The following is a 22,913-nucleotide window of genomic DNA, read 5'->3' on the forward strand; positions in this document are numbered from 1 at the left end:
AACTTATCTTTAATGGGAAGAATTTCAGTTGTGAAGATGAATGTTCTACCTAAAATGTTGTTTCTATTCCAGACTATTCCTATAATTAATACGTTAACCTGTTTCAAGCAATGGCAAAAGGACATAACCAAATTTGTTTGGCAAGGGAAAAGGCCAAGAATTAAATTTAAAAATTTAACTGATGCTAAAGAAAGAGGTGGTCTTACCCTGCCGGATTTAAGGTTGTATTTCGATGCTGTTTGTTTGACGTGTTTAAAGGAATGGATAACATTAGGAAATCCCAGAATACTTGATCTAGAAGGATTTGATAGAAGGTTTGGCTGGCATTCATATCTGTGGTATGATAAAAGCAAAGTGCATAAAACTTTCTTAATCACTATGTAAGAAGGAGTCTAATGGGAGTGTGGGTAAAATATAAAAAATGGCTGCAATGTAAAACTCTATTATGGGTATCCCCGATTGAAACTTTGGCATGTAAAGAGACAAATATGCAATGTGAATGGGGTACCTATAGGGATCTGTTATGTTTTCAAGAGAAGGGCTGTAAATTAAAAAACCTAAACGAAATACAAAATCTGGTTAGTAACTGGTTTCAGAACCATCAGCTAAATGAAATTTATAAGAAGGATCTTAAAGTTGGATTCAAGGATCAAATGTCGAGATTCGAGAAGGAGTTGTGTGAAAATGATGAAAAATTAGTCTCTAAGATGAATAAGTTGTTGCTTTTGGAGGAGACAAGAGATGAAGTGGTTAAAATGACTATGATAAAATGGGCTCAAGATGTGGGTCATAATATAGATATGGCTGCTTGGGAAAAATTATGGAAAACTGATTTAAAGTTCAATGCATGTTATACTTTAAAAGAAAATTATTATAAGATGACGTATAGGTGGTATTTGAGACCAAAAAAAATTAGCATTAATGTATAAAAATGTTTCAAACAAATGTTGGAAATGTGGACAATGTGAAGGAACTTTTTTTCATATGTGGTGGTCATGTGGGAAGGCAAAGGCCTTTTGGGATATGATATATAATGAGCTGAAGAAAATTTTTAAAATGACATTTCCTAAGAGGCCAGAATCCTTTCTGCTGGGAATAACTCAAGGAGAGTTCTCCAGAAGAAATTTAACATTTTTTATGTATGCAGCCACGGCGGCTAAAATAGTATATGCGCAGAAATGGAAAGACAATAAAATGCCCTCAAAAGAAGATTGGTTGATAAAATTTTTGGAATATGCGGAGATGGCAAAACTTACAGCACTTATAAGGGATGAAAATTCGGAATGTTTCAAAGAAGACTGGGAACCATTTTTATTTTACTTAAAGAATTATTTTTCTGATATGGACCTTTCAGCAGGATTTGAAATATAGCAATAACAGCAGGTTGGGTTGGGTAAAATCGAGTGGCAATGTGGAGTATGTATGTTTTGAATTATTATAGCAATGGTTTATATGTATAGTTAACATGAACTGCACAGACTGGTAAGCGGGAAGTCAATATTTACTTAAATAAATGAATGTAGTTGGATTGTAAAGTTATTATAAAAGTCAATAAAAATTTTAAAATGCGAAATGTTCTGCACATCCCTAGTACACACTTTATAGATAGGGGCTAGAAACAGAGATTATTTTAGATTAGAATTTTCTCTCATGAATATGCATGCATCATTCCTCCATTTCTGTCACACATACACAAACACAAGCATTGGGAATTACCAGAATTATTATACAGCTTTGGAACGACAAGTTTACTCCTGATTTACAATTCTCAATAACTGATATGTGTTCTTTTTCAACATTTGAACTTACTCTTTTTCAATGGTGTGGCAAAGAAGGGGATTACTACTCAATTTGGTCCAACTTCCATGAATTGTTTTGTACTGTGAGAAAATTTATTATTATTATTATTTCCTGTTTGCAGAGTCAAACAGGTGTTATTGACTGGTTTGCTTTATCCAGATATTGAGTCCTTTCCAATTCTGGGATGCCAGAATTTTGTTATCAATATTATTGTTGTTATTATAGGTATCACTACAAAATGTAGGCTGTTCCCAGGAAACTGTTTTTTGTAGTTGGCTGATGGTGATGTCTGTGGCCCCTATGGTGTTGAGGTGCTCTTCAAGATGTTTTGGAATTACACCTAGGGTGCCAATTACTACTGGGATTATTTTGGTCTTTTTCTGCCACAGCCTTTCTTCATCATCATCATCATCATCATCAATCATCATCAGGGTTTTTCTTTTTAAATCTTATTTTAGATTCTATTAATTTGAAAATAAATGATACTACTACTAGTAGTACAATCTTCTTTTTAGATTGTGAGCCCTTTGGGGACAGGGATCCATCTTATTTATTTATTATTTCTGTGTAATTCACCTTGAGCCATTTTTGGAAGGGCGGTATAGAAATTGATTGAATGAATGAATGAATAAATAAAAATAATACAATATCCCTTCCTTGACATAAGTTGAACTGGCAAAATTGGAATTATGGTTGATGTGTGTAATTGTGACGAGTTGTATGCCCATAGATCAAAAGAGAAGTTGTAAAGTGTTTTAATTAAACCATTTTACATGACATTTTCCTGCCATTTGGCCAGGTTATTCTCTTCACAAAGTGGATTATTTGTGTCAAATTCCATAGTGATTAGAAAAATGGTCTTTATAATGAACAGAAATTTTATATTGTATAATGGTAGAATATTGAAACAACCAAATACCTGAACTACAGAGCCACTCCAAATGGCTTAGAAGAAGTACTGACTTCCAAGAGTGATTTATGTTCTGCAGAGGCAAACTTGATTTTTCTGTTGAGTACACTCAACAGAAGAGGTGGCCAATCATGGCTCCCTGACAAATGTACTTTTGTCATTCTGAGAATCTTAACTATGACGTATTCACATACAATTTACCCATCCTTTAGTATAAATAAGCCCTCTTACCATCCGAATACACTGATAAACCAGTTTCTAAATCCGTAAGGCTGGAGCTAGGAGCTTAAAGTGGAAGCTGAAGCCAGACATGCAGCAGAAGGGAAGGATTGCTTTGTTGACCAAATAAAAGCAGAATTACCAGGCTCACATTTATACCAGGTCTTGTCAAACTAGAAGCTTTATTTGCTTGCCATTTTTAGTGCTGGTGTTGTACACCCCCTATTTCTTCCAGTGCCTGAGGAGGGCTCTCAAAGCTGAGTATACCCAGCCTACTGTAGCTCATTATCAGTCTCAGACCATAACATTTCTGGCTCAAGCTCCAGAGTTCCTGAGAATAAGGAAATATGGCTGCCAGGATTAGGTACCAACAGCCACTGAAGCCGCATATCCGAGGGTCCTGGGAAGGGGGTTGTCATTCATTTGTGAATATTCAAACATGACCTGTCGTGGAAGTGTGGCATTAAAGGAAAGCTGAAAAATGGCTCAAGGTCACACAGCACTAGTCATCTGGGATAACTTTGCAGCCTTAGCTGCCTAGAAAATAGATCACAGCACATACTTGTAGTAAGAGCAGACATGTGTCTGCCAGCTTTTACCTTTTCTGTGTTAAGGTTATCAAGTCTTCAGTGACAGTTACTTATCAAGTGCTCCCTTTATTTCATATATGAAATGTGGGTGGAAAGATGCAAGCCTGCTTTAGAACTGGCTTTTAAGTTTTTTTAATTTTTTATTTTGATAGGTAGTATCAGCATGTGCCAGTGTTAAAAAACCGAGATGCAAAAGAGTAAATATCAAATTAAACATGGAAGAAGAATCTGTCATCCTAGTGAACCAGATTTTTTGCATAGCAAACAAATGCTGTTCCAATATGTATTCTATCTTGGCATATATTCATTCAAACTCTGCTATTTTGTTAAGGAAGTTTGCTAATTTACAAGAAAGTGGGGCAGTAGTTTAGGAATAAAAACCTCAAAGTGCTCAAGCAATCTGTAAATACTGAGGAGTTTATTTCCACGCCACATGGTCTCAAGCAGACTCTTAAAACAAGACCAGTTACAGTTTAGTATGCCCAGAGTTCTCAGTGCTGTCCCCAAAACTAGGGAAGGTCTCAATAAACACTGTACATAGCCAGGTGAACTGTTTTAACAATTATTTAAAAATCTCTTTTTGTACAATCATTGCAAGAATACCAACATTAAAAGTACAGTACAGATAAATTCACAACAATATTACAGTGAAAGGGATCAAAACACATTGATGTGACAGTGAGAGTACAGTAGCTGTATGTACATGCACTAAAGTGCTAGGAACCTAAAGACATGCAACTCTTGTGTATTGTACAGCTCACCTCATTAAGACTATCTGAGGCTTTCCCCCTCTTCCTAAACATTTCATATTCCCTGTATTCCCCTCTAGTTTATTTAAGACAATTCTAGTCAACTAGTTCAATGGCTTTCTTCACTACTTAAAACTTACACTTCAGAATGCTAAAGCACCTTTATGAATTTTCTTTTACAAAATGAGAACAGAATAAAACTTAAGATTCTAGTTCTAAACAAAAAATAAACAGAAAATCAGCAATACAACCCAAACCTTAACAGTGCAAATATAACAGAAGGCAGTCAATAGTGTGAGAAAGAGAGAGAGAGCATGCGCGCGAGGGCACGCATAGAGGGGGGAGGAGAGAGTGAGCACAGAGGGGGAGAGAGAGAGAGAGAGAGAGAGAGAGAGAGAGACATTCATTTCTCTTGAAATGCAATGTATGCTTTATTTAAAACCACACTTTTATCTGTATTTCTTTTAGACCCTTTTTCTATACTGTGTGTAGAAAAGATGGAGGCAAAAATAGTTTTCTGAGCTATGAAAAAAATAAATTATTACAGGCACGTTAACTGTTTCATTCTAGAAACATCTCTGTTTCACAGGTTGTACACTAAGCAGCTGCATTCTAGAACACTGTTTGATCTCTGCAACTTGAGTTCTCCTTGCTGACAGAGACTGGCCATGGTAATGGTGCTACTATGCAAAATATAGTGAATTATTCTGTGATAATTCATGCAACTGCATCACTGGTTTGGGTCCTCCAATGGCAGTTCCTTGCTTCCATATTCCTCCCCAGCTAACTGAGATTGTGAGGCAGTAGGGGAATGTGAAGCCCATCGGGAAGGTGGGCGCCGATTTGCTGGTCTTTCTGGTCGTGAGAAGCAGGATTCTAGGGATGGAGCTAGTGCAGAACAAGGTAGTTCCTTTTTTGAAAGAAAGAAAGAAAAGAAGAGGAACAAAATTACCAATTCATATATTTCTCAGATGCACAAATAAGGAAAACAGCTGTAATTTGGGGGAAATGAAATCAGAGCAGCAGCAAACTCATTTTTTAAAATAAAAATCAACAGGTCTTAATTTCTCGAATTATTTTGCCTGTAACCAGTGGAAAGAAACATGAAAGAATGAGGAGAGCTTAAATGAACAGGCACATCTGACAAACTTCTACTTACTAACTTATCACCAAGGTAAGAAAAGGGCTGACGGAATGCAAAAGGACCCAGACTGGGGATTGCCAATTCCCTATAATGGGCAGGGTCATCAGGGTGGGATGGGAGGATTTAAAGAGCAGCAAGAGATAGTGGAGCTGAAGCATCCCCGGTCCCCCACAACAATTCCCCACACAAACACACTTTTTGAGCAGTTTTTCTCTCAGTGGGGGTTACCTTCTGGGCTTGGAACCCCACTGTGAAAAAGCAACTTAAAAGTGTTGGGGCAGGGAAGCACACCCTTTCCTATCTTCCCCTGCTGTACTGTAAATAATCTCCCAACTGGTTTTTAGCAGAAGTGGAACTTCTGCACATAGATCTATTGCTGTCACATTCAGTTTGGCCCTAAGTTCAATGCAATTGGCTCCACATACTATTAGTGCAGTAGAAATCTATTGCCATAATAATGAGAAAATCTTTAGCTGAAGAACATCAGGAATAGAATTTATGATTTCTTCTCAGTATGCTAGATTTAAAAGTGCTCTGGACCAGAAGCAAAAAGATTCTAACTCTCCATAGGCAATGTAACTGACTTGAAACAGATCTAGTCACTGAACAGAGAGAAGTAAAACCACCAGTTTACTCTTTGCAAGCTGTTCCAGCTAGTGCCAGTCCTAGATGTATTTGTATTCGCAGTTAAAAATAAATAAATAAATCAAGACACACACCCCATCCCATTCTGGCCCTCACAGCTCTTTTTGGGGGGTGGGGGGAAGCACACAGATATGAAGTCTGGAGAAGTGGTGCCACTTTTGGAATCTACCCTGAGGTGGACCACTTCAGTTTTCCTCAAATGCCAGCCTGGGCTACCGCCCAGATATCACAATAAACTGCAGCTGAGGCCTATGGAAGAAGAAAGGCTGAAGACTGGGGGGGGGGGGGATTAAACAATTGTATTGCAATTGCAATTAAACTGAATTGTATTGCAAAAAATTAAACTGAATTGTATTGCTGCCACCCAGATATCACAGTAAACTGCAGCTGAGGCCTACGGAAGAAGAAAAGCTGAAGGCTGGAAAAAATTAAACTGAATTGTATTGCAATTGAATTGTATTATAGTTTATTATTGCAATAAACTGAATTTGCACTAGAACAATATGTAAGCCTATTTGCATTTGGAGGAGGCTGCTTTTACCTGTGATGTTTCACACTGGCAGTTTATTTATATTTCAAGACTGATAATGACTGCAAGCAATTACACATTTTTCCAGAAAACGGACAATTTTGCACACAGTTTGTGTTGAGGCGACTAAATGCAGAGGTGTAAAGCTGCTAAAGTCAATATCAAAAACTTCTTTTTTAAAAAAAGCTTTTTACTTTGTACTTTTGGAAAATTTAAAAACACAAAACAGTGCCAAGGTTGCAAACACATAGAAATGTACATACCGAGTGCACAGTCACTCCACAGGTGAGATAGTGATATGCAAGCTATACTAAAATAAAATCAAACTGTACACTGACAGTATGCAATGTTGAGACTTTATATACCACATAGGAAGAGTTATGGAATGATAAGAGCCAATAAAAAGGGAAGACACAGATAAACAGAGGGAAGGATTCACTCTATTAGGCCATGAGTATAGATGAAAGATTGAAGAAGACTGAGCCTGGTAACAAGAAACAAAGCAGACAGATTGGTACTGAGGTATCTTAGACAACCAAGAATTAAGGGAGGGATGCAGACAGAGACAGAGTGTACAGAAAATGAATGCTCAGGAATGAGAGAGGAGTTGTTGCCCTACTAATGTTTCCTCAAGCTAACCTTGTATAGTGAAGGTGCAAGCTCCTTCACTACATAAAGGCAGGGCCACTTTGGGGATAAATTTACCTGAACATTCAGTAGAAACACCATGTATATCCAATGCAATATTTTTGAAGAGAACATATTCTGAAAATTCAGGCCTCGAATGTATGCTAAATCTCTTTTAGCACTAGAACCATTTAGATCATGTTAAATAAATCATATTTGGTGAGACATATTTTAAAACTGCCACTATGTAAAAACTTATGGAATTCCCCTTAACTGCTATACTGAAAGTTGAGGCAAGATATTTTTCCAGACTCAAATGTGGAGTTTGGTTCACTTTTGGCTATTCCAGTTCTCTCTTAATAGAACAAGGATAACTCTTACAGCCAAATTTGGTCCCCCCCACGTCAGATTTCAAACAACTTTCTATCATATCTTGCAAGCCAGCTTTAACAGAAAAGCAGAATTAGGTCCACATTTTCTTTGCTGTGTACACAAACACATATCATGCATTCCAGTTATGCTGTAATTGCTTACATTTTGTTTCAATGCATGAAGATTAACTTCTTGCCATACTTGGTTATGTTTAAGTCTGCTGCTTAGTGTTTTTCTTAGATCAGAAAAGATGAATTTGCTTCAGGCTTAACAAGATTGCACTGTGTCGAACTATGTAGCAAACGAGGGATTCCTAGCAGCAGAGTTCAGAGTGCCATTCAATGCACAGATAAGCACATTTCTGACAGAGGGCCAACTAACATTTCATGCAGCAGCTGTTTGTTGCATGTCTTCTGATGAACACCACTGAGCGTGAAGGGGAGGCATATGTCTATAACAGGGACACAAACTAGGGTAACACAGCTGAACACAGTGGCTCTTTAGTGTCTGTTCACTGAATGCTGAAGGACACACATCATACTTTTACAGCATTCACCAAGAGTCACAGAGTCTACACACAAGGCAAATGTGCCTGCAGTATGAAGTCTGAATTGAACAAGATTACACACTTACTATTCTGGCTAAATATAGAATATTTTCTGGTATAAAAGTAGGTATAAAATATTTTCTAGTATAAAAATATAGAATTTTTATACCTATAAAAGTATACTCTAAAAAACAGTCCTTTGCTTTTAAAGTTTGTTTATTCAGAGGAGGGGAGGGCCTTCCACATTTCCTTTATGATTTAATACTAAATAATCCATCACAGACTGGATAAAACTATTGTATTTAAAATATTTCTTTCTTTGTTGCTTGGTCCAAACAATGTAAACAAAATATATCGTTTCAAGATTTGTACCAGTTTCTTCTATACCATATGGCTTAGTTCTGTAAAGCATTAGGGGTGTGCACAGAACCGTCTGGCCCGGTTCAGTCCGGCCCCCCATCGAACCCCCCCCCCGGTCCCGGAGCGGTCCACAATTTTTTTAAAATTTTGAAGTCAAGGAGAAGTACCTGTAGCCCCTTCGAGGGGCTTGCTGAAGCCGTGGGAGAGGGTGGGTGGGTGGGTCTGAGAGGGTTCCCTCTCTGCTCGCCGGCCTTCCTCATCACCGCTGCATTCGGGTAACTGAAGCATTTTCGGCACTTTCGGGCCTCCATAAGAGTGAGTGGCCGCCATTTTGGCAGCTGCTGCGCATGCGCAAATGCCCTTTGCGAGGCCACGGCCTCACAGAGGGCATTTGCACATGTGCGGCGGCTGCCCAAATGGCGGCCGCTCGCTCTTATGGAGGCCCGAAAGGGCCGAAAATGCTTCAGTTACCCGGCCACGGCAGTGATGAAGGCCGGCGAGGAGAGAGGGAACCTGCACAGACACCCCCCCTGCGGCTTCAGCAGGCCCCCCGAAGGGGCTACAGGTACTTCTCCTTGACTTATTTTTTTTTAAAAAAAAATCCACGGACCTGCTGGGCCGGACCTGGCAGTCCGGTTCCAGTCTGACAGAACCGGAGGGTGGTTCAGTTCAACCACGAACCCCTGAACCCCCGGACTGGACCACCGGACCGGTCCACACATCCCTATAAAGCACTGAGTAGTCTAACCTGGACAAGCTGTTAACTGCTTCTTAGGGTGCATACAAACACACAGTAAAAATAGGACTCTCCAGATGTTTGCTATGTGTAATGCACGCATCTTGCTCCTGCCCTGACAATGCATTTGACAATGACTTTGAGTTCTGTAATCTCTCTTGCCATTTCCCCTGCTTCAGACATGGGGGCTGTTCTCACCGCTGAAAGTAAGGTAGGAGATGTCTCCAACCTTAGCACTGGAGCTGAGTGCGCTGCCAATATTTGATTGTGTGTGAGATAAAAGCAAGTTGTACCAGATAAAGTAAGGTTGGCGGTAGGGAGCTTGCTCGTCTGACAAGCCCCAGCCAGGCAGGAGGATTCCTATCTCAGTAAAAAGCTGAGGATGGAATCTGGGTAGTGCGTACTTGTCCTACCCAGCAGGGACTTGGCAGACAAGCAAGCTCCCCACCTCCAACCTTACTTTCATCTCACACATGATCTGATATTGGGAGCATGCCTGGCTCTCTCACTAAGATTGGAGACATCTCCTTTTTTACTTTCAGTTGTGAGAACAGCCCCATGCTCTCTGTCTTTTTAAAGTGTTGTGTGTATATCTATCCAACTTGCTACCCCCCACCCCTACCCTTTAAAAAGCAGAATTAAATTTTAAAACTTCGGGAAGATAAAGCTGAGTTTATGACATTACCAGCACTGTGCACAGCTAGCTGTTGCTGCATACACACACTGCCTGTTTGGTCCTTCAGAGAAGCTTCTGTATTTGAATGAAATGCATTGAATGGGCTTCCTCAGGGAACCCACCTCATGTTTGTACACACCCTTAGGATACATTCAGAGAAGGAAGTGGTAATTGGGAAACACCTATATCAGGCAGCAGCTATATAGGAAGATGCTGAAAGGCATCATCTCATACTGCATGGGAGGAGGCAATGGTAAACCTGCCCTGTATTCTACCAAAGAAAACCACAGGGCTCTGTGGGCGCCAGAAGTCGAAATCGACTTGATGGCACACTTTACCTGTAATCTCATCAGGTGGAGCTTTCTTCCCATTTCCCTTCTTAATATTCCATCTGAGGTGAAAAGAGTAGCTACCATGCAATGAAAACTTTGCAATGCCTAGGTTATCATGCGGCAATGACAATTTTCCTACGGGCAAAATAGCAATCTGAATCCATCCTCAGTTCTGTAAAAACTAGGCATGCAGAAATGCGGATTCATGCCATTTTATTTTCAACCTCTTGACTTCTGGGATTTCTACTGACCTAATCCTGTGCATTGGCTTAGGTTGCCATGGCACAAGCAGTGAGTGAATTGAGCTGCTGTAGCTAAAATATGGTCCCAATCCTGAAAAGTAAAGAAAGGCAGCTGCCTCTGCCTCTGGAAATTGCAAATTATGTTAGGGTGCAATTAATGATGGAAACATGCAGAATGAGAAAGACAATACATCATTTAAACACCACACTGAGGCCATGATGAGTAAACCTAGAAAAGTTGCACTTGAATCAAGGTGGTTTAATTGACTTCTATGGAATTAACTTGGTTTAAGAGGAAACATGTTGGATTAAATCATTTGAGAGTCATCATTTGAATCATGTTTAGTAGAGCATATTTTGGATGCCTCTGTCTATTTGGAATCCACTGGATCAGCTCTTGCCAATCACAAGGAATGCTGCTGTTTCTTCAGTTCACATTTCTCCACCAAGTAGAAGTTTTTGGTTTAAAAAAAAAAAAAAAATTCTGGAAACAAAGGTAGAAAGGACTTACAGCAGTGAGGCAGGCAGGGTTAGGGTCCCCAGGGGGCAGTTAGTAAGACAGTTTGGTTCTGGACATAGACAGACAAAGGGAAAAAAAAGAGAGGAAGGAGGTTGGAAAGAATATTTAAACCAGAGATTTGTAGTCAGCACTGAGAGCTCTTGAGATTTCACCACTAATATTTACTGTGTTACAGCCGTCATTGGATAGGCTATGTGAAACCAATAACATCATATTTAAAACAAACGAACCCACCCCCTTCTATTAGCAAAGGAACATAGGAGACTGCCTTATACCATGTCAGACCATTGGTCCTTCTAGATCAGTATCATCAACACTGATTGGCAGCAGCTTCTCCAAGGTTTCAGCAAGGAGTCCTTCCCAGAGATTATTATTATTTGTTCGATGCCAGGGATTAAACCTGGGGCCTTCTGTATGCAAAGCAGATGCTCTACCACTAAGATACAACCCAGCCCAACCCACAAAGGTGGCATATGGGTCTTTCATCCAGGCACTGAGCACAAGAAGATATTATTATATATATGGGCATGGCCTTAAAGAGTGTGTTTGGTTTACAAGAATGTATCCCATCCTTTTCAAATTCATATTGAAATCAAAATTATCAATTTCAAGTATGAGAGAATGCCTGTTTGTTAAGTTTTGTTTTGTTTTTTAAGACCAGGAATGGACCATGTGGCTAGAACTGCACATGAAAACCTGGGCAGGAAGGCTTGGAGGCAAATCACATCTAATGGATATGGACTTGCTCTTTTGCCTTTATTTCTCAGTTCTCTTTAGGAAGACAAAAAAAGAAAGCCAAGGCAAAGAAAGCATTCTGATGCTGTCTTCATGGAGGACAAGTCTATCAATGGCTACTAGTCTGGTGGCTATAGGCCACCCCCAGCCTCAGAGGCACGATGCTTCTGAATAATAGAGCAGGAGAGAAGGCATGCCCTCAGCTCTTGCTTGTGGGCTTCCCAGAGGCATCTGGTGGGCCACTGTGTGAAACAGGATGCTGGGCTAGATAGGTCTTGGGCCTAATCCAGCAGGGCTGATCTTATGTTCTTTTTATTCCGCTTGAACCTGTCATTAGCAGAGAAGGCATAATCAGCAATAACACTGCCATTAGGAATACAACATTGGGAGGGTAAACCAATACAGCAGTTAGCCTTCTTGGTAGATAAAATGGTTTGCTGGAACTTGAAGGCAATCCTTTCCCCCCAGTTTTAGAATGACAAAGTGATGGCTGATCTATGTAAAGTCATTAACAGCCCAAAGAAAAGAATTGTCACTTTGCTTTTGGGTGGCCAGATAGGGTGAACATTTAGAGTTAGTGTAGATGAATGCCCTGACATACTCCTCAGAGGTTTAGTGAAATGACCTATCAGGCACTCTTAAAGTTGCATCTTAATTTAGTTTACAGCCCTAGGCTAGACTAGAACAAATTATGAACCAATCATGACTGTGTATGTAATGTGCATATATGCACATTATACATGTAAGAATACATGTAAGTATTCTCCCTTCAATAATTATCACAGACAATATCCAAACTGGAAAGTTTGATTAAAACAATACAGTAGTAAGAAGCACAAATGAAATAGCAACAAGCTAGTAACTGGCATTCCATGCAGGTATTCAAAATCAGTAAGACATCATGCCAGGAGTGCTACATCAATTTATTCCTTCAATGTGTTTAGATTGGCTGATTAAAGATTGGTAAGTCAAGAAGGGCCACTGTGAGAATCAAGAAATAAGCAGTACTAACATGATGCTTTACTTTGCATAGCATGCCATTTTAGGTAAGGCTCAGCCACCAAACTTCAGCAAAAGTGCATTTGGACAAGGAAATCCGAATGGAAGCTGTAGCACAGTCATTTCCTAAGCTTTATTGCTATAAATGATCATTCCATAAACTCTTCTCATAAGTACCACATTTTAAAAAGTTTCCCCACTTTGAAGTTCAGCTTCTCAACATGTCACCATCCCTTTTAGGAAGAATACACATTTGTGGAGGATAAGGGATACTAAGAGTTTTATGAATACATCTAACAATTGCTTCCTTAAACCAAATAGGTGAAGAGACAAGGTTGTGACAGTGACTTGGCCAAGTCCAGTTTGGGTTGGTTAGTGTGTGTAACATCAGAAATGAAATCCAACAATAGTTAGTTGATTTGAAATGGCTGTTATCTGGAAATTATCCACTCAAAAGATGATTTAACAAGTTTTTTCTTATAAGGCTTCTTTCCCACTTTTGAAACAACTGTGAATAATATTCAAGAAACATTTTTGCTAGCATTTGGCTACTTCTGAATACAATAAAACAATTAAACCAAGCAAAATTTGCATGTGAAATATGGAAACATGTCCTTTTAGGGTGACTTGATTCTTGAAAATTAATGTTGCCACAAAAACACTGAACTTATTTTAAATGGGTTATTATAATGACGAGTAACTTAAAGTCACTTTGTGCTTGCTTTAACACAGAAAGGTGAGGTAGAAGTTATTTACATAACAGAATTTCATTATCTGGCTCAAAAACAAGAGTATGAACAATTCAGAATGCAGATACAAATACTATATGCATTAAAATGTTAAACAGGTTACCATGAAGTGATCCCTAGAGAGCTCACAATTGAGCTGGAATCTGACAGCTCAGATCCAAGCCTACTCTCATCCGCAGGGCCACATTGGATATGGAAGAATCCTTCCTAATTAAGGATGACACATGACATTGACCAGATAACCATCACATAGGGAAACATTGTACAATAATGTACACTTGACAATCGTCAGTATGGGAATTCTTGAGGCTTGGCTGCCTGTTCTCTCCATTTTTGATTTCCTGCCCTTTCTGTATTATTTCTTCTCGGACTAGCATAGAGGGAGTTTTGCTGACCCCTGTCTCCTCCTTTGTCATGGTGACTATTTTGGCTGAATCCTCTCTGGGAGTCTCAGCTGTCACCTGATCAGCCTCTTTCTACTCATTGGCACTATCAAGGATTGCCCTGCCTCATATGGGCAGTGCAGTTTCACAAGAGGATGGCCTCTCCTTCACGGGAGAGCACCCAGTCATCTGTGTTCTCCCTGCCTCCACTGCCCTTTGCCACAATGCTCACCAGCTTCAGCATCTAAGCATCGCTCAGTGGTTCCTGGCCTATCTCTCTGGCTAGCATCCTTGGCTGTTTGGCTCAATTTCTCCTGTGCTCCTCTCCCATCAGCGCCTTACCCATAGCCCTTCCCCAATTCTGGATATCTCCATGTCCCAACAAGTAGTAACAACATATCTATTTTGCTGTTATGACACAACCCTTGCACAATTTTTACACATGATGTGTACATGTTCTTTTCAGAAGAAAATATATATATGTATGAAGCAGACCAAAGAGCAATTCAACAACTTAACATGCTACCTATGGAGACTGTGCAGTACCCCGGTGGTTTCAAATATTTGTTTAAAAAAGCATATGCTGGCATGTACAGGTGAAACTCGGAAAATTAGAATATCGTGCAAAAGTCCATTAATTTCAGTAATGCAAATTAAAAGGTGAAACTGATATATGAGACAGACGCATTACATGCCAAGCGAGATAAGTCAAGCCTTAATTTGTTATAATTGTGATGATCATGGCGTACAGCTCATGAAAACCCCAAATCCACAATCGCAGAAAATTAGAATATTACATGGAACCAATAAGACAAGGACTGAAGAATAGAACAATATCGGACCTCTGAAAAGTATAAGCATGCATATGTATTCAGTACTTGGTTTGGGCCCCTTTTGCAGCAATTACTGCCTCAATGCGGCGTGGCATGGATGCTATCAGCCTGTGGCACTGCTGAGGTGTTATGGAAGACCAGGATGCTTCATTAGCGGCCTTCAGCAATTCTGCATTGTTTGGTCTCATGTCTCTCATCCTTCTCTTGGCAATGCCCCATAGATTCTCTATGGGGTCAGGTCAGGCGAGTTTGCTGGCCAGTCAAGCACAGTACACTGTATACTTTTCAGAGGTCCGATATTGTTCTATTCTTCAATCCTTGTCTTCTTGGTTCCATGCAATATTCTAATTTTCTGAGATTGTGGATTTGGGGTTATCATGCGCTGTATGCCATGATCATCACAATTATAACAAATTAAGGCTTGACTTATCTCGCTTTGCATGTAATGCGTCTGTCTCATATATCAGTTTCACCTTTTAATTTGCATTACTGAAATTAATGGACTTTTGCACGATATTCTAATTTTCCGAGTTTCACCTGTATATCCTTCCTATCTTCTAAGGCCAAGAGAAGAGGCCCTGCTGAAAGTTCCTTCCATTCAAAAAGTGCATTCGCAGCAATAATTACATTCTAAGAAATATACAGCCAAGCACTATTATCACCTGTGTATCTGGCTGTAACATCAAATTGGCTAAGTAACTAATTAGCACTTAGGACAGTGCAGCTTCCTCCCCTCAGCCCTGCTTTAGTTTTTGAATTTTTAGAACTAAAAATTTTAGTTTTAAAATCTATTCCTCCTTAGCCTGTCATGAAGAAGGGTTGTATGTACCATTTATTTGATTTTTTTAAAAAAAGTCCATCAACAAGTTCATCCAGTTAAACAGAAATTACTTCAACTTACACTTTGGATGTTCAAAAGAAGGTCTCCTCTCCCTTTCCATTCTTGTTTGAAATGGGGGACATACAAATCTGTGCAAGAAATTTTCTTTTGGATAAAACCCATCAGTGTGGAGATGCAAACCTCTCACTTCCTGTCTCAATGCTTTTCTAGACTATCTGAAAGAGTTCTCATCTCCTACTGTGTGTAACTATGTTGAGGGTTGCAGACACCAACTTCACTTCCTACCACAACTCCAGGTAGGCTTCTGGCAGAATCACTCCCACCAGCAGAAGAATCTGATCTCCCCACTTTGTCCATGCCAGATGAAGAGACGGTAGGGCTGGAAGATGCATCACAAAGCCAGCAGCAGCAGGGAAGGTGTTTCAGGGCAGCAGGGAAAGAGATCAAGATAGAGTATTGGGGTGAGAGGTTGATGGTCATGCTCACTGGAGAAGGGCCAACCAAGAGTAGCCCAACTGGGAAGAGGATCCAGGTAAGAATATGTTGAAGGCAAATATTTATGTACTGCTTTTCAACAAAAGTTCCCAAAGCAGTTTACAGAGATATAAATAAAATAAATAAATACAATGGCTCCCTGTCCCCAAAGGGCTCACAATCTAAAAAAGAAGCTGGAAATCATCACAATGTATCAGAACTACTATGTTATGCTTGAAATATAGTACAATGAAATCTCATTGGAAATTGATATCTTATGGGCTTGATCCATTGACGCTGTTATGCGTTCTAGGATTCTGAGTTAGGCAGTAAAGAATTATCTCTATTATATAGAGATGTTACATCCCCCAAAATGTACACAGAGCATAAGATTATGTTGTATTACAGTTCTCCCAAAGTGCATGGTCTCTAATATACAGATATGATACAATTCAACTTTTTTTTAATGGTAAAATGAAGTTTATATCTATTTTTAATCATTGTTCACAACTCTGGTGATCATTTTGTCCAAAACATTTACTACAAGAGTATAAACTCATTACCTCAATGGACCCTGGTTCAACTTTGACTATTTCTCCTGTGCTGTTTTCATTGCTAAGACTGGGAGGGCTGAGTGAAGCTAGCCGTTTTTCCTCCTTTAAGGCATCCTCCATACGTTTCTTGTTCAGGATTCTGGCAGCATTTTCTGTACGGGTGTATCCTGGAGGAGCAGATAAGTCTTGCCTGATACTACTTGTTTCAGTTCCTTCATCCTTTTGCAGCTCTGCATCCAAACGGAGGGGACTGGGTGACCTACCACGGATACTTGTGCATATGTCTTGCATAGGACCCAGTTCTGATCTGGGTTCTGCCGATCTTGATCGGCTGCTGGACCTTGAGCATTTTTGGAGGGTGTCATGAACCACAGGGGTATGGTCAATGATATTGAATAAACTGGAGAGGCCATCATTGATAGTGGTATGAACTGGGCTCTCCCTTGTAGTGGTTGATCTGGCCCAAGCTGATTCACTGAACCCTTTCTGAGGTGTGCTTGGTAATGTCCGGTTATTTGGCTGATCAGTTTTGGAAAAGGCTTTCTTTTGTAATTTAGGTGAGCCATATTTGGGAGAACAACATGTGCGTTCAAATTTGGCCTGGACCTTTTCAATAGAAGGAGCCACCTGCCTGTTTCTTAAACTTCTTGATGGTGATGACACAGGTGGAGAGCCTCCCTTCGGTGTCAGACACTTGTGTGGGCTGCTGGTGATACTACGTAAAGTTTCTGTCTGCAAGCCCACACTGATAGTTTGAGTAGTTTGTGTCCCCATAGTTCTCACTCCATTGGTCTGACAAGCTGTGTCTTTGAACTGAAGCTCCGTTGAATTAGAACGTATTGCATTTCTGACAGAGTAAGCTACCTCTTTCATGTCATCACTCATGTTTTTTGACATCTCCAGGCTGTGCAAGGATGAAGCAAAACCCACAGCAGTGCAAATAGGACCCTCAATGGGATGAAGTCCACTTTCCAGGAAATCATTATGATGTTTGGAGAGATCGCATGACCATCGACCAAACACTTCAGAAGAAGCACCTTTTGTCTCACCCACATTCCCCTTAGCTTTGATCACAGGAATCAAAAAGTCTGGATCAGGCTGGCTTTTCCCTTCATTGCCAGCAACTACTGAGTTCTCAAACCTACGGACAACAGGTGGACTATGAAAGACCCTAACCCCCATTTTTTCTGTAACAACATGACTCCTCAGTGACTGTTTCTGGCAGTGCTCTGAGCTGGTAATGGTATTGGTTGTCATAGTAACACTGGTGGTGAGGTACCATGAAGATGGCTGGAATGGATCTGTTCCTGAACTATTCCCGGCCTTTCCAATCTCTGTCCTCTCTGCCCATGTATCTGCAGGCTTTTCAGCTGCTCCACCATGGTTTCTAGTAGTACTATAATCCCAATTTTTGTTGAATTCCTCAATGTATTTCAGATCATCTGGAGATAAAGGAGGTGTTATATCCTCCTTGCTGCTAGAGGAAGGCAGAGTCTTTTCAGGAAGAAAAGGAGAAATATCCATCAAACGCTTGAACTCTGACATAGAGGAAACTGACATTGCCCTGGAGGAAAAAACCCACACAATATTAAATTAACTGGATGAAATGAATTTAAGCATCATTAATATAATTGCAAATTCTGCCAAAGCTATATCTGTTTAGGACTATGTAATAGTTAAGTATTGTCCCTATTTCTGTGTTGAACAATTACAACTGTAAAACCTGTTTTTGAAGGCCTCTTCATTGGTTTTCTGACTGCAGATGCAATTTATCTTATATTAAACAAACTATTTACTTATTTGATTTATTTTATGAAGTAGTTAGCAAAAGAAAAAGAATTTCAATTTATGTTAACCATTAAATATACCATACTTCAAAGGGCAGGAACAGCAACTGTGACAAAAGAGAGACTGAACATTGCTGAAAACAGATTAAAGTGTGACAGAAGGAGCTCCCTACCGTCATTCCAAAACTCAGATATTCCAACATGTCTGTTGGAACCCCACCCTATCCTCCATATAGGTGCCTGAGTGGCCCAGATAATTCAGGAGCAGCTGGGCTATTCAGGCACCTAGTAGGACAGCGTTTCATCTAGGACCCTGAATGGCCCTGAGGGACCAGGAATATGATGTCTACACAGATCCCATAATGTTTTTTGTGCTTTGTTTTCCCCCTTCCTTACTCACCTTTGAAGATTTCCCTTGTGCATTTCTTCTTCCTGAAAGTAAAATTAATGGTTAATTTTGAGTTTGCATATATTGCTATATGCTGTGCCAGTGGGCTATATTTTCATTAGCTTTGTGTAATTCCTCATATTCTTGAAAATCCTTTGAAGAACATGTCTGGCTTCTTTCAAATATGGATAATTAGAAAGACCTCATATGCATTTGTATAAATGATTCCCAGTTGAACTAACTAGTAAAGATCAGTACCCCTTGCATTACTAAGGACATAAAGAGTAATTATATACTACAATTTTTATAATAATGATTTGATCATTAAGATAACCAGTACATATCACAAAGCATATTTGTATGTATGAATTTGCTTTTCTGAGCAACTGTTTGATATTAGTGACCTAGCATTGTTGATGGCAGAGATAAAAATTAATTCTTTTGACACATTCTTTCATTAAAAATTCAGTAGACATCCACAACTGGCAAGAGCTAAAACTATTTCTATTAAATGTGTGGGAAGGCGATTACTTTCTTCATATGGGAAATACCATACAGATTTCTCACAGCATCTAGAGATTGTCATAGCAACTACTTCCTCCAGTCACAATTCCCATGACCAGCTTTATAAAATTCACATTTTATTGAAAAAAAATTCTCTAGTGTTAAAAAGATAACTCTTGAGTCCTAATAAAATTTGCAAATTGTAAACTGTCATCAAAATATAAGCACTCCGTAATAAAAATTAGTGTTAAAAGCAAATTCAGTTTGATCTTTGCCTGTCACCTATTATGAATTGAAATCAAATTAAATCAAAAGTGTTCTCAAAGATAACCAGTAACAAGCTGTATCTTTCCAATCTTCAGCAATGCATTTTAGGGGAGCAAGATTGACTTCCTGTCCTCCCAAACATACTCACATGAATTTAACATTCAGTTTCTGGACAAAATGGGGGAAATCAATCATGCTTTTCAGGGTCTACATGCATTGGATTTTTTTGCATGAAGGCCTTATTTAAAGCATGCTCATGTGTGGATATCCAGCAGACAGTCTACTCAATGAGCAAGGCAGGAAGATGTGACTCAACTTCCTCGCTTATGCAAAGGGAGAAGTTACCTTTGTGTACACTGTTTACATTTTATTTCAGTTCACAAGTGACAAATGCAAAACTCAAGCTTAATTTGCCAATGAATCACTATAAACTGTGTTGGAATGAAGCCTTCTTTCACAGAATAGCAGCAGTAATGGTTACTGCATAACTGACACAATGAAAAGTGAGGAATATACCTCATTTACACCAGTTAAGAAACTTTCTCGTTCCAGTTTTCGGGGTTGTGGTTCCTCAGAATCATCTGGAGATTCAAGGGACAGTGTATCTAGAAAGAGGTTTTCTGTGGCAGTGCACCTGTCACTCTCCTTCAGTTTAGACAATGATCGATCTTCAAATTGCATGGTGTCCGAATCGGAGTAGGATCTTGACCCCATTGGACGAGGCACATGATGGTTCCCTTGGTTTGAAAATAAGTGAAGGCTAGTTTCTTTTGAGTCACAAATGATGTCTCTTTGTGGCGGATGTACTTTCTGAAAATGAGAAGGAAATTATTCATAACTTAAAACTGACATATCAGTTAAATACAGAGATCTGAAGAGGGAGGAAAAACACGTCAGGTTCACATACACTTCTTTCCCCAGTGTTTTACTCTGCACTGCAAGTAAGTTGTGCTTTTGGGTCGGGGTCGACTCCTGGCGACCACAGAGCCATGTGGTTTTCTTTGGTAGAATACAGGAGGGATTTACCATTGCCATTTCCCGCGCAGTGCGAGATGATGCCTTTCAGCATCTTCCTATATCGCTGCTGCCTGATATAGGTGTTTCCCATAGTCTAGGAAACATAGTCTCAAAACATAGCATAAAATTCCCATAGTCTGGGAAACATACCAGCAGGGATTTGAACCAGCAACCTCTTGCTCCCTAGGCAATTGACTTCCCCGCTGCACCACTAGGTGGCTCAAATCTGCACCATTAGGTAGTTTTCTGTTATTTCACATCATACTGCATGGCTTTATAGTTGTATGAACAAACATACAATACAAGTCTATGCATGTCTACTTAGAAGTAAACACCTCTGAGTTTAATGGGACTTAAACACAGTTGAGGGTGTATAGGATTGCAGCATTAATGACTATATTGGTATCTCCAGGAAACATAGAGAAATTGGTTTTATTCATCAGTGAGTAAAGCTGTCTCAAGTGACAATTCAGAAGCTTCAAACACATTGTTATGGATTTGGGTTGCCAAATTCATTGGTAAGATCATGCCTAGATGAGACGTTTTTGCTTCCCTAGTTGCCTTAGGCTGCAACCAGACAACAATTTCCTGCAACTACTGGAAGGAAGGGTAGGTTATTTTGAGAAATGTTTTCAGCTAGCGTGTGCATGTTAGTGTTATAGATTTTGGCTATACCTTTTAAGCTGGCCCAAATATTTCATTTGGACTAGCACAATTAATGCAACAATCAGCACAGTTTCCACATGAATTACAAATATCACTCAACAGTGAGAACCGACACAAAAAAAAACCATACACCATGCTTTGCTGAATGGGTTTTGTGGCCTTTCCACCCAGTTGACTGCCACCTGCTCTTAAAACTATCACCTCCCTGGTGTGCATACTGCTATGGGATAATTGGTGGTTAATGTGTACCAAGTGGCTTGAAGAATTAGATGTGCTGAATCACATTTGAAACCCAATTTCTTCTCTACTATATAGATGTACCCTATGTTTTGGTAATAAGCTGTATGTGTTTATGCAAACATATCAGAAAGGCTCCTCTTTGTAATTAAACAAAAAATATGATCTGCAGAATAATTTATTTGAAAATCTAAATGCTTGCAGTCACAATCAGTGCAAAATTAGGTTTGATGTTGTGTCTCATGGGATAACACTGTAGCAGTGAACTTGAAAGAGAATATTTGGAAGCCTTGAAAATGTAGGTCAGCATGCTTCTGTTTGCAAGCTTTATTTCTACAAGTATCCCAGATGATCTATTTTATGTTTATAAATTTGGGGGTGTTTCTCTTTGCTGTATTGTGGTGAAAGGAGACAGAAAAGAAACACGGGTAAGGATTATGACAAAGATATCTATTATGTAATGTAATGGTCTACATTCCATTTTCAAATGGTTTGTCTTCCTACTTTTACTTGTACATGCTATATGTTTCCAAACACAGAGAGTTCATTGCATAATACCAGAGAGACATGTGAATTGCTTCCACAGAAAGCAACATTTCGTCAATTACTAAGACGCTAATGCTGAAAGGGATCATCTCATAGTGCATGGGAGGAGGCAATGGTAAACCCCTTCTGTATTCTACCAAAGAAAACCACAGGGCTCTGTGGGCGCCAGGAGTCGAAATCGACTTGACGGCACACTTTACTTTACTGAACTAAAGGCTTCCAGAGATCTTACAAATCTCTGGAAGTTTTCTGCTATACAAAGCATTGTTTGATCATCAGTACAGTACAGAGGTTTTTACTAATCTGTATGGGTAAAAAGCCAGTTTTCTACTTGCTATTCTTGCCTGAAAAATCCTTTGGAAATAATACAGTTTTCTTTTTAGGTTTCTCGCAGTTGTGTGTCATAAATACATGCAGACTTGCCAAGAGACTTAGTAAAGATCTGCACAGATAGGAATAGTGGTGTATCCGCTGGTAACCTCTATTGCAATGCGCTCTACATGGGGCTGTTGTTATATGTAGGTCGATAACTTCAGTACAAAATAAGGCTGCCAGACTGGTCTCTGGGATAACCCAGAGACACCATATTATGCCTGTCCTTAAACAGTTGCACTGGCTGCCAATAGGTTTCCGGGCAAAATACAAAGTGCTGGTTATTACCCTTAAAGCCCTGAACAGTTTAGGTCTAGGTTACCTTAAAGAATGCCTTCTTCTGTATGATCCCTACCACACGTTGAGGTCATCTGGAGAGGTCTGTCTCCGGTTACCATCAGTATGTATGGTGGTGACTTGGAACTGGGCCTTCTCTGTAGCTGCTCCTGGGATGTGGAATGCACTCCTGGCAGAAATTCGTAGTTTGGGCTCATTGTTGGCCTTCAAGAGAGCCCTAAAAACATATTTGTTTGATCTGGCCTTCCAAGGTTTTTAAATTGTTC

General features: G+C 39.6%; 1 protein-coding gene and 1 long non-coding RNA gene across 2 annotated transcripts in view; both read right to left on the minus strand.

The window, feature by feature from the left end:
* Positions 1 to 3,917: 3,917 nt before the first annotated feature.
* The window catches only part of MTCL1 (microtubule crosslinking factor 1), a 155,371-nt gene continuing 136,375 nt past the window's right edge, over positions 3,918 to 22,913 (minus strand). Inside the window, 5 exon segments of the mRNA XM_053247105.1 lie at positions 3,918 to 5,001; positions 5,004 to 5,178; positions 16,576 to 18,130; positions 18,754 to 18,785; positions 20,029 to 20,322. Of these exon segments, the coding sequence (XP_053103080.1) occupies positions 4,952 to 5,001; positions 5,004 to 5,178; positions 16,576 to 18,130; positions 18,754 to 18,785; positions 20,029 to 20,322 (2,106 nt within the window). The 3' untranslated portion in view covers positions 3,918 to 4,951.
* Positions 11,021 to 16,548, minus strand: LOC128323636 (uncharacterized). The gene is made up of 3 exons (XR_008306399.1): positions 15,599 to 16,548; positions 13,585 to 13,688; positions 11,021 to 11,047 (listed from the first exon to the last, which is right to left on the minus strand). It is a non-coding gene; the product is annotated as an uncharacterized LOC128323636 (long non-coding RNA).

The sequence above is a fragment of the Hemicordylus capensis genome, chromosome 4, assembly GCF_027244095.1.
Source record: "Hemicordylus capensis ecotype Gifberg chromosome 4, rHemCap1.1.pri, whole genome shotgun sequence".
Taxonomy (NCBI): Eukaryota; Metazoa; Chordata; class Lepidosauria; order Squamata; family Cordylidae; genus Hemicordylus; species Hemicordylus capensis.